The sequence below is a fragment of the Schistocerca americana genome, chromosome 1 (genome assembly GCF_021461395.2).
Source record: "Schistocerca americana isolate TAMUIC-IGC-003095 chromosome 1, iqSchAmer2.1, whole genome shotgun sequence".
Lineage (NCBI taxonomy): Eukaryota > Metazoa > Arthropoda > Insecta > Orthoptera > Acrididae > Schistocerca > Schistocerca americana.
In genome coordinates this window covers 893,025,863-893,041,566 of record NC_060119.1, presented here as the reverse complement: position 1 = coordinate 893,041,566, position 15,704 = coordinate 893,025,863, and the positions used below count along the sequence as shown (strand labels likewise).

The 15,704-nt window shown below is 36.5% G+C and overlaps 1 protein-coding gene across 1 annotated transcript in view; it reads right to left on the bottom strand.

The window, feature by feature from the left end:
• The window catches only part of LOC124614550 (protein sidekick), a 629,897-nt gene that overhangs the window by 85,757 nt on the left and 528,436 nt on the right, over positions 1–15,704 (bottom strand). Inside the window, exons 12-17 of the mRNA XM_047142952.1 lie at positions 15,314–15,615; positions 15,012–15,197; positions 12,054–12,232; positions 10,984–11,110; positions 9,000–9,131; positions 497–691 (exon numbers count right to left, since the gene is read on the bottom strand). Of these exons, the coding sequence (XP_046998908.1) occupies positions 497–691; positions 9,000–9,131; positions 10,984–11,110; positions 12,054–12,232; positions 15,012–15,197; positions 15,314–15,615 (1,121 nt within the window). The remainder of the gene's footprint in view (positions 1–496; positions 692–8,999; positions 9,132–10,983; positions 11,111–12,053; positions 12,233–15,011; positions 15,198–15,313; positions 15,616–15,704) is intronic.

Sequence of the window (15,704 nt, the reverse complement as noted above, 5' to 3'; positions counted from 1 at the left end):
TAACCAACACCTTTTCGCCTTTTTTTCATTCCAGACCTCCACTTACTTTCCAGTTCACCTTTCCCTCTCCCTTAAAACCCACATCCTTTCATCTTTCCCTCTTTCCTGATGAGGCAACCGTTGGTTGCGAAAGCTAGAATTTTGTGTGTATGTTTGTGTTTGTTTGTGTGCCTATCGACCTGCCAGCGCTTTCGTTCGGTAAGTCACCTCATCTTTATTTTTATATGTAATTCATACGGAATTAATATGAATTAATATTCTAATAACCAAAAAGATATCTACAATACAGAAACTGAATTCTATACCTTTGATCTTTCCCATGAAACAGAAAATACACTTATTTTAATTTTACATCCCAATATTAAAAGCAGCACAAAGCATAAATGCCTCACTAATGCCAACAAAAATTTTGATCAGTTATCAAACATTTTTTCCAAGCCTTCTATCTTAAAACAGTTACATAGTGAATATACAGAACAATATAAACATGACTAACCATCTTCTTTAGTTCTGACTTCAACTGGGTCACTTCTTTTCCCATCTCCAGGATCTGTGAAACACAATACAGTGATATTATACAAAGTGTACTTCTCGAGTTCTTTGATAACTGCACTTTGCTCTTCAAGAGGGTCAAGTAAACTTGGTAAGACTCTTATAGTTACTGCTTCATCTCCATTTTCTGAGGGACTCCCTGAAAAAAGAAAGCTTTGTTTTACTTTAACATTTTCAGCTGTGAATGGCTAATACTTTACTGAAAAAGGTGAGTACAATCATATAATACGAGCTAACATTAAGGAGCCCAAATACATTTCCTATATTTGTATGCACATATTGTTACAAAAAAAGAGGGCCATGAAACAGAAAATACAAGAGAAAATGTAGTCACAAGAGAAAATGTAGCAATTCGTTACTAGATGGGCATTCTGTTAATAAATGGGTGAATGACCTTTCAGATCATGATGCACAAATTTTTACATTAAAAGGCTTCTGTACTCAAACAAATGTCACATATATTACAAACCATGTAGGAAAGCTAATCCACGGGCAATAGAGAGTTTTTTAAACCTCGTTAAGGAACAAGAGTGGCAGGATGTTTATAGTGCCGATAAGATAGATGACAAACATAATGCTTTCCTTAACATATTCCTCATGCTCTTTGAGAGTTGCTTTCCATTAAAATGTTCTAAACGGTGTACTAGCAGTAAAAGCTAACCTGGGTGGCTGACTAGTGGGATCAGGATATCATGTAGAATAAAGCGGGAATTATATCAAAATGTTAGAAGTAGTTACAATCAAGCTACAGTAGCCCATTTCAAACAGTATTGTAAGGTGCTTAAAAATGTTATTAGGAAGGCAAAGAGTATGTGGGACACAAATAGAACAGCTAATTAACAGGATAAAATTAAAACCATATGGTCAGTTGTGAGGTAGTGTCTGGTCAGCAGCACAAGGTCAACAATATAAATTCAGTTCATAGTAAAAATATTTCTGTTACTGATAAGTTGGATATATGTACGGTATTTAACAATCATTTTCTGAGAATTGCTGGTGAATTAAATAAAAACTTAGTTTCTATAGGGAATCATACAACTCTGTTGGAAAATGCCTTTCCGAGACTGATGTCTGAAATATTCCTCTGTGATACTGACAAAGGGGAGATTGAGTCAGCAATTAAATCACTGAGGACTAAGGACTCTCATGGATATGATGGATTGCCTAACAGAATATTAAAGTACTGTGCTGCACATGTTAACCCTGTACTTAGCCATGTTTGTAATTTTTCCTTTTTAGGGTAACTCTTCCCATTCTAAAAGGATACTTTTAGCTCGGAAACAGGAAGTTCAGGCAACAAGCGGTTTAAGTTCGCGAACCTCTTGCCGACCCCTGCTCACTAGTCTGGGTATTCTGACATTGGCCTCTCAATATATATATATTCTTTACTGCTGTTTCTTGTTAACAATATTAGCTTATTCCCAACAGTCAGCAGCTTTCACTCAGTTAATACCAGGCAGAAATCCAATCTGCATTTGGGCTGTACTTCCTAACTCTTGTGCAGAAATGTGTGCAGTATATTGCTGCATCCATGTTCAATAAACTATCATTAGAATTCAAAAATCTTAGCAGTAATCAGTCACTCCCTCTATTCTGCTGAGGAGTCCCTTGAAAAATTAAGCTGATTCCTATATTATATTGTTGATTGTGTTTACTTGAACTTAGGCTTGACTTCTTTTTTTCATAAACATTTTATTTTATCTGTTATTACTTTTATGTTGTAACTTCTTGTACAGACACATTCCAAGACCTTGGAGATTTGCTCATCAGTTTGGTCCTATAGAACTGGATGTGTAAACAAGTAATTCCACACATAAAAGTCCTAGTAATACATCTGAATGAAGCACAGCACGTTAGTATCTGTTGGTCAAACGGAACAACTGGGAGTAAAACTGGCTGCTAAGCAACAGGCATTGATCCTAATAATTTGATGAAGATGAAATTTAGGTTGCAATTATAAATTTTAATGAATCCACAGGGTAGATAAGGAATAACAAATTAAACTGGACGGTAAATATCTACAAATGTACAGGAATAAATGCTTCAATATGAGCTACTGAAATCAGTCAGGTGTAGATTAAATCAATGTTCAGGATTAATAACACCCATGTTGTTTCTGGCAATAACAAAATCTCATAAAAATGTTTGCTGATTTGGTCCCATGTTCTCGACACAGCTAACAACCCACAAATAGCTGAACATGCAAATGGACAGAATGTACTTGAAATTTTCCATCCTTACATAAATGTTACAGTAACATTACAGTGACAGAACCCTGCTAGAGGGTATCATAGTTGGTTCAGTATGCCAGCAATGACTACAGTCTTTCTGAATAAGCTACCAATCAATTACTCCCATTATTGACATTCTCTGTCTCGACGTTGTAGCAGAAACTACAGAAAATAAATAAATAACAAATGAAACAAAATATTCTCTGACATGTTAAATTACGACAATTACAAGAAACTATGACTTTTTTAAAAAATTACTTTGCCAAAAGGGAATCAACTATTGGTGTGTTGTACAGCCAACTGATACTGCTCTATCACACAAAACAGTCAATAACATTGACATATAGTAAAAGTATTTACTTCTACAGCTGTAAGTGAAATGTGTGGCTTAGCACAATAGCAAGTGCACACATCATCTATTTATGAAATTACAACTTAGTTGTTGTAATTTGCTGATAAAATTCTAAACTATGTTAGCCTATGGTTAAATGTTCCTTGGTCATTATGTTACAGTCCTCCCCCCACCACCCAACCAATCTCAAAATGAGTTCACCAAAATGTGAGTGTGATGAAAAGGTTACTACCACCATTCTTGTTCCATTTGACTTTCCTACTCCCCACTCTTCTGTGTGTCTATGTGATGTGACTGGATTATATTTGGCAATGTTTAAAAAGACAATGAAGAATCAACAAGCCTTTGTTCTCTTAAACAGAAGTTTAGTTTTTCTCTGCTTTAATGATGTACACGGTTTCTTCTATCAATAAATATTAATTTAATGTGTGCAATCCAATTGTTTTATTCTACTTCAACATCAAGCTTCAAATACACACACACACACACACACACACACACACACACACACACACACACACACTCATACAATTTATGGCCTTATTGAACCAGTTTAAACAATTTTATAAAATAGGCTACCTCTTCATTTTCTCAAATCATCTGAAATTAAGCTTTCCATTGCCTGACTTTGGTTTGTAGTATAGTTCAGGGGTAGTCAACTTTTTTTACCTACTGTCCACCTTTGTCAGGGGTACTCAACTTTTTTTACTTACTGTCCACCTTTGTATCACTGTTAGTAGTAAAATTTTCTAACGGTCCACAGGTTCCATGGTAAAAGTGATTTACAAAGCAAGTAAGTAATTTTAATTTACAAAATTTATAAATCAGAGTTACAGGAAGTTAAAGCAATAATAAAAAATAATTACTTAACAAACACTTTCTGTCATAATTTTATGAAAATGTAATGAAAATGTTTTGTAAACCCCTATAACCTACCAACCATCACAAAAGCTGGGAAGATGGAACACCCCACTAGTGGGCGGTAGGGACCAGGTTGAATACCACTGGTCCAGTTTATTTGTTTTCGAGTTTCTCAATCTTGTTTGCTTTGTTTTTTAAACCTTCAGTTGTAACTTGTGTTCCCACACACCTTCCTTGGTTCCTGTAGCTGCGCTAATGTCTACTGACTGTTCCAAAATTTCTTAATTATTCTCCTGGAGATTTTATTTTCTGGTGTCCTAATTACATGCCCAAAAATGAAATGAGTTTCCTCCTGATGATGCTTATTAGAGGTTGCATTTCCTTGTAGCCTCTTCCTTTAGGAGATAGTCGGCAGTATCTGTTTTCTTGGCAATTTTGTAAATGCACATTCTGATTTTTCTTATTTCTATTTTGAGTATTCTATCTATTTTGGCAATGTTACTTGTTTTGAAAATGGTTTCCCTTGCATATATTAGTTCTGGTTGTGCAACTGTTAGGCAGTTTTTTTCCCAATTTTGTTGCTGTTCAGAGGCATTGTGTTGTATATGAATGTATATGTAATACATAACATTTCAGAACTCAAAATTAAAGCATATTGTGGATGGGATGACATATCACCTACATTATTTAGAGAATGCACAAATGATTTAATAAAATCACTAACTCAGTTTAGTTGGCTAGCCACTCAGGGACTTTTTCTGACCTTTTACAGTTCACTGAGATATAAGTTTTTCATGGAGCTAAACCAGTCATGTAGTATTTTTTGAAATAATAAATCTTTGTTTGACTGTATATTATTGTATTTTTCTTCTGTACTATTTAGGTTTCAGCTTTTGTGCCATTAGCGAGTAAATGCTACAAGTTCTTAGACCATTAACACATCATATTTGGTAAACCAGTCCAGTAGTCTAACTTTCAGCACTGTATTTGATAATGGCATAAAAGCCGAAATCTAGATAGTATGAAGCAAAACACAGTACTATACAGTCAAGGAGCAGTTTAGTCTTTTAAAAAATCAGTGAAATATGGTCAGTACATAAAAAGGGAGCAACCACTGATGTAAATAATTACAGGCCAATTTTATTGACCTCAGTGACTGGCAAGTCCAGATGGGATATTTCTTCTGTAAATACAACCTACTAAAAAACTCACAGCATGGCACGAGTGCTGGAAAGGCTAATCCATCCTAACAGCAGTTCTTCCATGAACTGCTAAACAGACTGTATAATGGAAACAAAGTCACCGGGAGTTTTCTAAATTTGTCTAAGGACTTTGATTCTGAGGATCTTGCAGTACTTTTAACACAATCTGAGATAGAAGACAATACACTAAAGTCTGTCATAAGAATGAAGGTTAATCAACATACAAATTTCTCAACTGTGGAGCCCGACAGGGAAGTATTCCTGGGACATTTTTGTTTCTTGTATATATTACTGATGTAAAACAGCCACAAAACTCAAATTTACAGAATTAAGCTGATAATGCATCCTTTATTACCTGCAGTTGTTCTGAACAGTTAGTAGCGTCACAAAACAATAAAGATAACTCTAATCTGATCACATAATGTCTAATCATAAGATTTATTTTTACTTCAACATATATTCTCCCCATGTACACACTTTTTAGTCACAGAGTACAAACAATTCCTTAGATGTAGCAATACTGGGCTGTTGGCATCGATGAATAAGGACAAGATTGCTGTAGTGAAGTTCTTGTTAAATTAAGCCAATCTCAATAATGGAAATTCCTGAATGGGGCAATATGTAAAATAAGAGAAAGGCAACAACTCACATATAGCGTATCGATGCATGGAGCTCCACACATCAATTTTCTATGGGTGAATGGTTGTCTTTCCCCTATTTAACATATAATCAATCTCGAGTGGACATCACTGTCTACAGTTAAAACATTTCATAAATGTAAATTTTTATGTGGTGTGATTTATGAACATCTTATATGAAAAGACCTTATCAGCTCCAGCTGTAAAAACATTATCTGCAACATTTGCTCATTAAAATGTATCACAAATAAAGTAACTCCTCCTGTCCTTAAAAAATACACTATGGATTACTACACTTGCACTTGCTTTATGGGACTGAAATTTGGGGTGACAACAATACAGACACAGCATCATGGGCTACACATGGCGGGGAAAAAGGCTTGCCAGGTCCAAAAATAGAAAAGTCGGACTTGGCATTACATTCTGCTGGACTTTTTGCCCTAAACACTGGACTACCTATTTTAAATAGAAATGGAGTCAGTTTGGTATTTTCAGTTGTTTACTATTAATAATCAGTCAGTTTTTTGGGAGACCAACCTTATACTGTGCTTAAACTAAAAAGTAAAAATAAAAAACAAAAACAATCAGTAAATGGCCTTACAATTTGACAATTATGTTAGCAACTAAGTGATCTATCTTCTTAAATGTTCAGCCTTCTTCCTTTCAAAATAAACTAAAAGTTCCTCACTAAACAAACTAAACAGTTATCCATTCTTCTGGAACAAAAAAACTAGAAGTTATTCAATAATTTTGGGTGTTTTGGTGAGACTTATAAAAATTTAACAATGTAATAGTGAAGGCACGGCGCAAACCAACTCTCTTTCACAATTGTGTGCCTGAACACAGGTAGGAGCAACGCGTGTGTGCGTAGCTAGTGGCGAGAGGTGAAGCATGGGAGGGATGGGGATGGAGGGGGGAAGGGGGTGTTGACACCAGCTGATTGGTGCTTTCTACTTTGCTTTGATCGCTCTGTGTGTAGCATTGTTGTGACATTGTGTGTTAGGCTCATTCGGCCTCCAAAGAGAAAAATAGGACACAGAATAGCATTGGTTTGTATATCTCCATATCCTGATGATTATCTAATTATTCCTCCTCATACTTATTCCTCACATTTATGTCACTAGTTTGGATCAGCACCTAGTGGTGCCCCGCAAAAACCAGATCTGAATATTTTTGGCTGTACACAAGCACAAATAGCCTGACACTGGCATGCAACCATAGCACAAACCTGCTTTGCCGAGGCCTGGCGGCTGCTCAGCCAGCAACCAACAACACGGACAGATTATATGGATACAGGCCTTGCAGGGGACAACTCTTCAGACGACAGTTGAGGGATAACCAACTGGCAACCAGCTGGCAACCCAAGCACCATCAAAGATCACTGGCTTGTGACCCTTTTCTCCTCCATAGGCCACTTGGCTGAAAGTAGTACCTACAGTATCTTGGTGCCCAGGTAGTAGTTAAGCTGGCGACTGGGCCATACTCCAGTGAGTTTTCTGGCCCAAGTGCTGACTGCGAAAGCATTCCCACAATCAGGAGTCACTGTTATGACAGTGATGCCATCCGTGTCGACCTTTGCGTCCACGAGCTGCCAGCTATTGCCCTACACCATTCAAGGCCTCTGCACCAAAGAGATATGGCCTTCAATGCCATGACCAGCAGTTCAACTTTGTAATATTAGTCTTTACTTTCCATTGGTGGTATACTGAACTTAACCTTTAGGGCATTCTTCTGGGACTTTAACGTTTGCTCTTCCTCTTGGAACTTAAGCTTTTTCATGTTCCTTTCAGACTTTGATTGCAGCACAATTAGCGTACGGGCATTGGACTTTGAAGCATTCAATTTACTGTCGCATTTTCAGGCCTACAACCTTCAGGTATTATTTTGTTCTTACATTAATCAAGAAGTGACTTGTTTTCAATTATTGTGTTCCAACATAGGTCACATCAGATAAGATAGTTTATGTTTGTTACAATATACTTCAAATTCAACTTATACCTCGATATCTTTCTTGTGCAACCTTCTACAGACACACCAGAAACAATATTGTTTAGCTGTAAGTGGTCCATGTACTTCACAGTACATACTTTGCATCAGTAAGCTTTTATCAGCCGACTCTTTGCTGTGCTGAGCTTTTTGTAACAAAGATTAGCAGCAGTTTTATATGTCTCTGTGATCCTACAGGCATTTACTTCATGATGATAGGCCAATGATAATATAAAAAACATGTAAAACTTTAAAAAAAATGAATATTTTGGAAAAAGTAGAGAACTAACAAATTTTTTCTGGGGAAATTATGTAGTAACAGTGAAAGTTTAGTGGCCTGTGGTACTAATTAGTCTGTACAGCTCTGCTGCAGACTCTACATAGCATTTCATGTGGACATGACCACCAAACAGTGGAACACACTGCTGAACACAACATTCTCAAGTTCAGTGGCTGCTTCACAACCCGCATCACTTGGATCCTTCCCCCCAGCACCAGCTATTCTGAATTATGCAGATTGGAGTTATTCTTGCAACATGTCCTTCACTCAGATAATCATCCTGACCTCACTCTCCGCTAACTCATTGCACCCACATTCTTTACTCAACAGTCTTCCATTCCTACGTGTGAGTCTCCCCTTCCTACATCCGGTCACCTGTTGCTAATCAATTCCTCTATGTCATCATCACTGTGCACCACACAAACTAACTGGTTCCAGTGCTTGTGTGTCACTTCTCTACCCCATGTACTTGCTGCATCTTCCTCCTGCACTCCTATCCTGTCCACTTGCTACCTCCCTCTGAGATGTCAGCACCCTTCTCTAACCCTTCTACTGCCTCCTGCTTCTTTTCTCCCTCTAAACACATAAATCAACACAACCCCTCATTCTACCTGCTGAACTCCAGTCCTGGCACTGTGGGTTCAGCTGGCACAATGTTGTTGCACGAAGGTGAATGTGTGTGTGTGTGTGTGTGTGTGTGTGTGTGTGTGTGTGTGTGTGTGTGTGTGTCCTCTAGCTTGTCAATGGATTTGTCTATAAGCTAACAACATTTTCATTCTTTTTTATGTACCTGTCAATGAATCAACACTTCTGCTGTTTGTGAGTTGTCTCCTTTACTCCTGAATTATTTACATTGTGCAAGAAAAGACTTTACATATAATTAAGGGATGTATTTACCTTTCCATGCTTGTAGCTTATACCCCTGATTTAAGCCGTTAATTTTCTGTGGATCTGGTGGTTTCCACCAAACTTTCACTGCGGTGGAGCTAACTGCTTCTGCTTTCACATTTGTTGGTGCTGCCTCTGGCACTGAAAATAAAACAAAATTAGCTGTATTGAAAAACTCCATGGAAACAAAAATCAAAGAAACATCACTTCTATCAGAAAATTACTATTGAAAGACAAACATATGTAAAATAAAAATGGGGAAATACTTACTGGTGACCAACAGATATTGAAACATTGGGTAGAAAATTTTAGTGAACTGTTGGATGCTTCAGAGCCCCCTACTGAAGAGATGTTAATCCACCCAGAAGAAGAAGAGGAGGCCAAAACCCCACCATCATACTTGTTCTCCTTCAGCCAAAAAATTCAAATTCAGCAAACAGCAAGGAAAATCATGGTGTCAATGTTTTGGGACAGAAAAGAGATTCTGCTTGATTATTTTTTGGGAAGAGCTGAAGCAATAAATTCTGCGAGATATTGTGAGACTATCAAGAAACTTCACAGAGCCATACAAAACAAAAGTCATGGGATGCTGACAATGGGAGTCTGTCTCCTTCATGACAGCACGCGCCTGCACACAGCTCATGCAACACAAGAGCTGTTGACTACATTTGGTTGGAATGTTTTAAGCCACCCCTCTCACAGCTCCGATCTCACACCTAGAGACAATCATCTGTTCACTAAATTGAAGGAACACTTTATGGAAAATACTTTTCTGACAACAACAGTGTGAAAATCGAAGTGAAGAACTGGTGAAAAAAACAGCGGGAGATGTCTATGACACAGGAATCAAAAAATAGGTCCCACAGATGACAAAATGTATTGAGGTAAATGGTGATAATATGGAAAAATAATGCAAGACCTGTACTACAATTTACGTACATTTTATTAAAATAAATTCATTTTTTGTACTTCATAAATTTTTGAACTTCAAAAAATTCTTGTAACCTTACTTTCCGGATTAGCCGCGAACTTACCATCTGCTCTAGATATATCCTGCAAGCAATCAAGTTTGTGAAACTATATCCAGTACATGACGTAATAAACAGTAATGTACATAATTTCAACACACTGAAAGGGAAAACTTTCACAGAATTACAATTAATAACAGGCTGGAGACTGTAGTCCACATACAGCAGGGACAATTTTGTATAATAGACTACAATATGATTTTAAGATAGCTAATCTAAATACCTTAGAGAATAAACTGAAGCACTTATTAGTAGAGAAATGCTCTTTTTGTAATATGTCCTTGTAAACCTGTTAGTGTACATAGCAGTAATCTTGTTTTGTAATAGAAAACTGATAAGTTCTGATCTTCACTCTCACATCAATATATGCCTTTTATCTTTTACTGGTAAGAGTATAATTAGTACAATCCCGTATCTCGCTATCCATTTAAACTAAAGCAACGATAGTGTCTGAAAACTGAACAGCAAATAAATAAATGTGTAACAGAGAAGAAAGTGTGCCAGTGGATTCTTCCATTTTTTACTGGAAAAAATCTCCTTTAGATGATTTCAACAAATACAAATATAATAATTGAACTATATTTAGAACAAATTTTCCATCATCAGAATTTAAAGTGAATATGATAGGAAAAAATGCTATGGTATTTTAACTTATACGAGCTGAGGACACCACCTCACATACATGTCAGTCAGAGTGTTACAATATTAAAAATAACTATGGGTGATTTAAAATGACCAATGTCAACTCTGAAGACAAAAAATTTGTTTCTAAACGCACATTTATTGTAATTTCAAATTAAATTTGTAGGCAGTGTATAGATAATTATTCATATTACTTATTTCCTGTTGTTTTCATAGGCGAATAAAATCAAAACAACTTCGATGCACAAAATACTATGAATGATATACTGTAATATATTAAAAATAAAAGCTGAGAGATGCAAACATGGAAATGAACAGCTTACCTCCTTCCTTTGTTTTTATTTTCATTCCTTCACTGTAAACACCAACACCCATATTGTTATAAGCAGCTATTTGAACAATGTAGTCTTTCCACGTGATCAGTTCTTGTATTAAGTAACTCCTCTGAGCCTTGAAAAGAAAAGAAATTGAAAATTTCTAACGACTGTCTTTTTTCTTAATTTCACAATGCATAACACAGCTCACTCCCCCACACAAAAACATATTTAGTCTTTAACTTGGTAAATGTGATAACCCAAAAACTTATTTCAGAATTTTCTGAAGACTAGTGCACAAATTCAAAATCCAAAGAACAGAAAGTTGTCATGAAAAAGTAAGGAGAAACCAACTGAGCAAATTATAAGGAATATACAGCAGAATATTATGAATAGTGGTAAGTTCATTATTGTTTTAAGAAGACACCAGAGAGGACTCGTTGACAGAGAGAGTGCTTTCAAATTCGGCCCAAACTGTCTAACCTGTCTATCCACTCTATTCAAATTCTGGGATTATTACTTTAATAATAATGTAAATAATTCTTATTTTAGTCTTTGAAGTGATATATAGTAGTTGCCAATACCATCATAAGAAGAACGATTTACACTATAGGTACAAAAACACTTACAAGAGAAATAGAAGAACAATAACATGACTTTTGTAATAAATAACGTGGTTGTTAAATGAGTCATGAAATAAGAAGAAACCCATGCAAAAGAAACAAGCAGGAATAAAAATGTAATCATAAGACCGAACGCAGAAGATGGTAAAAGTGAAGGAAATGTCTTGAGAAACAGAGGAAGGCATGCTGATGACATGTGACACAAAAATACTCTGTTTCTAAAGTGCATAGTGGAAGGAGTGTAGCTAAGCCATAAAGTATAAGTAGAAGTGTTAAGTGATCAACAGGCACATAAACAAGCCTTGCTTTTGAATAAGATCCTTCCTTAGAACTAAGAAACTACACACACACAAAATTGTGAAAAGTATTTGTCACAGATGGTTTCCATTATCTGCATTATACAGAAATAACTATACAAATTACTAATTTAATCATCAGTCATTATCACACTCTTACCTCATTTGTAATATTTTTGTACGTCCAAGGACTTTCATTGTAACCATACAACCTGTAACGTATAACATATCCCAAAATTTGTCCATTCCTATGGTCTTCTAATGGTGGTTGCCATTGCGTTATGATCTCAGATGGTGATCTTGCTGTACCAACAAATCCGACTGGAGGACCTGATGGAGCTGTGAATATTAAAACAAATAAATGTGATCTCCAAGTAAAAATGAATTTTCTCTCTCTGTGGGAGTAGAGATCTCTGCTCTAAGGTTGTCGCTGTTAACACCATTTTTCTTTAGAGATAATGTCAAATACATGTCTTGATGGAGATTTTACAGCAGTTGTATCATTTTTCATACAAACAACTGGGTGGTTCTTTGTACACCAAAAGGTATTAAAAAAGTTTTGGCCATAAGAGCATCCAAGAGGACAAGTCTCAACCTCCTCCACTGGGTGTTTACACCCAGCAGTAGAAGTGCAAGTCTGAGACTGCTTGTCACTGGGAGATCAGCAGCATTACCTCCATTAGCCAGTTTGCTGACTAAGTTATTCTTCAAGGCAATTTTCAGAAATAATGCTTAGAATAACCTCACATGAATTCCTGTCCAATGACATCTCCTTTAATTATGTGAATCACCCAGTCTATAGCTGGCATACTGAAATCCCCCCCCCCCCTCCCATTACTACAGCATAGGCAAGACATTCATGCAGAATAATCTGTAAGTTTCCTCTAAAACATTTTGCCACTATATCTCCTGCAGCAGGTGTTCTGGTTACAACATTTTACTCGCTTTTGATGCTTATCTTCATTCACATTTACTTTCCATTTAGGATCTGTAATAAGCTCACTAGATACCAACAGGTTCCTTACAGCAATTAGTATGCTGTCTTCATTGGTTCCAAGCCTTTCCTTGTGGTATATATACCAGTCAGAATTTAGTACTTCATTACTACTGCTCTCTGGTTTTAGCAAACTTCCTGTTCTTAATACTATGAGGATATAATTCCTGTTAATGAGTGAGACTAACTTTGAGAGTTCACCGTGGACCCTCCTGTTGGTAACTAATAACATATAAAACATATGGTGTGACAGTGGACAGTTGTTTTCAATCAGTCCTGAGGCTGCAAATGCATGAAATCCACTTCATTGGGCATTCCCTATTGGTGCTGTTCCCTACATGCATATGTGGCCTCAGGACTAATGGGTAACACCAAAGAAGTGACCATTAACACCTGTCCAGTCCACTGGACATGTGCACCATAGGAATAACATTTTCTCTTTCTTTCCTGAAAAGACATATGTTCCTCTCTGTATTTCATATGCTTGATCTACACCTCTCCAAATAAGGCACATAAACCAATCAATGCATTTATGGAGGAGCTCCTCTAATCTAATGCACCCCACCCCCCTGAGCATGCCTAAGTGTAGCATGTGCTTGAACTACTATGGGGGAGGTGAGGTGGAGGGTGTGGCTCTACAATTACACTGTGATAACACCCAAGTCCAGAAAACTGCATCTGAGATAGTCACAGACTTTTTTATGTTTCTATCCTTGTGACTGATGGTTCTGAAGAACTTTGGCTGTTCAGTTATGTAATAAAATGGAACACCTACAGCCGTCCTTTTTATGTTATTTATTATATGGCTACCAGTTTCTGTGATTCAGTACACCATCTTCAGGCCTTCAACTCCATCAGTGGCCAATACTTATGAATTGATTTCCATAGACTGTAACAACAATGTTGTGTCTCCAGCCGTCAAACCATCAACTACTAACTGCTGATGGCTGGAGACAAAACACCACTGTTACAGTCTATGGAAACCAGTTCATAGTTGTTGGCCACTGATGAAATCATGTATATGACTGCAATTAACCCCCTCAGTATCAGTTAAAACCTGAAGATGGTGTATTGAATCACAACAACTGGTAGCCATATAATAAATAACATCGAAAGGATGGCTGTAGGTGTTCCATTTTATTACACAGTCACAGACTTGTCTGAGCCTCTGCTTTAACCCATCCAAATGACTCCAAGTACAAAGAGGACTGCAGTAGTTTCTGGGAATTATGCTACAATTTATTTGCTGTACTTCCACCCCATATGTAAGATTGTCATCATAAATTAATTCTACTGATAAAAGAATCAAGGAGGGCCTCTGAAACGTAGTAGCTGGCGTCATTCGTGAACACATGAGCTATGTCTTCATCATGTGTAACCAATGGCCACATACAGATAAACCTCCCAATCTACCAGATAAACATAAATAACTACTAAGAATGGGAACACAAATAGAAAAAACAAGCCTTGGAGTATTTTTAGGCACTGATAATTCAAGTTAAACTCTTCCACAAAAGCAAAAATGCAAGCTACCTCTGACAATCAATACACCACTATACACAAACATTTACAATCAAGGTAGCTCAGTAAAGGGCTAAAATTTCTATAATATTGTGATCAGCAATGAATTCCAATACATAGAAGAACATTAATTATCCAAATCAGATTGTTAATAACAGCAAACACAGAATGTTGCGGTGGATCTGTAATTTGTACCTTTGGCATGTTGTGTTAATGACAGAAACAGCCATGTATAAATATATCTAAAGATGGCTGAAAATAATTAACATGTGATATTTTCCAAAAATTTTCCCATATATCATTGATACCAGCATTAATAACATCTGTTAACTCTATTAAAACGAAAACCTCACTTGAGAATACCCTAATAAAGGCTGTAATACATAAAGAAACAAAAACATCTTTTGAATGAACTGTTGGACTTTAATTACTTTTTTATTTATTATACTGTATGGCATTTGAAGGCAATAATGAAGCTTACAAAATAAGCTTTCATTTATTACTTAAATCAACTGTTTTATACTTTCAATCCCAAAAGAAGAACAGTTTTTATTAATATGGATTTATTGTGTAGTGGCAACCAAATTGAAGAAAGTGAATTACCTTCTTGAGGAAGATGTACTACATTGCTTGGTTCTGATGGTGAACCTTCTCCAACACTGTTAACTGCACTAACTCTGAACTGGTACGAACTTGCTGCCTTGAGGTTTGTTAGAAGTATCCAGCGTTGTTGTGCTGAGACATTGCTTAATTCAGTCACCCAGTTGAGAAGGGGATCTGCAATCAAATCTGAAACATCAGTCAGTATTTCATCAAGGAATGCTCTTTGCCATAATAAAGACTTATTTGAAAATGTCAATGCTAGCAATAGATAAATATAGCAAGTAAATTATAATGGTGCTGACCTATGTCTGATACTTCTCTCTTCTGTACAATGAATTTGAGAGTTGGGCTATTTCCATCAAATCCTGGTGACCAGCTAACATTTACAGCTCTCTGTGTATTTGTATCCAATCTCACGGCTTTCACATTTACTGGGGCAAATGGCAATTCGATGACACTCAGATGTGCAGATCGAGTGTCATTACCACCTGGAGATGTAACTGCACAAGTATAATCACCAACATCAGCAGCTCTCACTGCCTGTATCTCCAGCATACCATCATCTTGCACTGATATTCTTTGACTGTTGCCCAAAACTATTTTCCTGTAATTAATTAACACATTTTAATTAGGAATATCTTAATGTTTTACATAAAACATTCTAGTGTTATACAGTTCTCATTTTAAAATGAT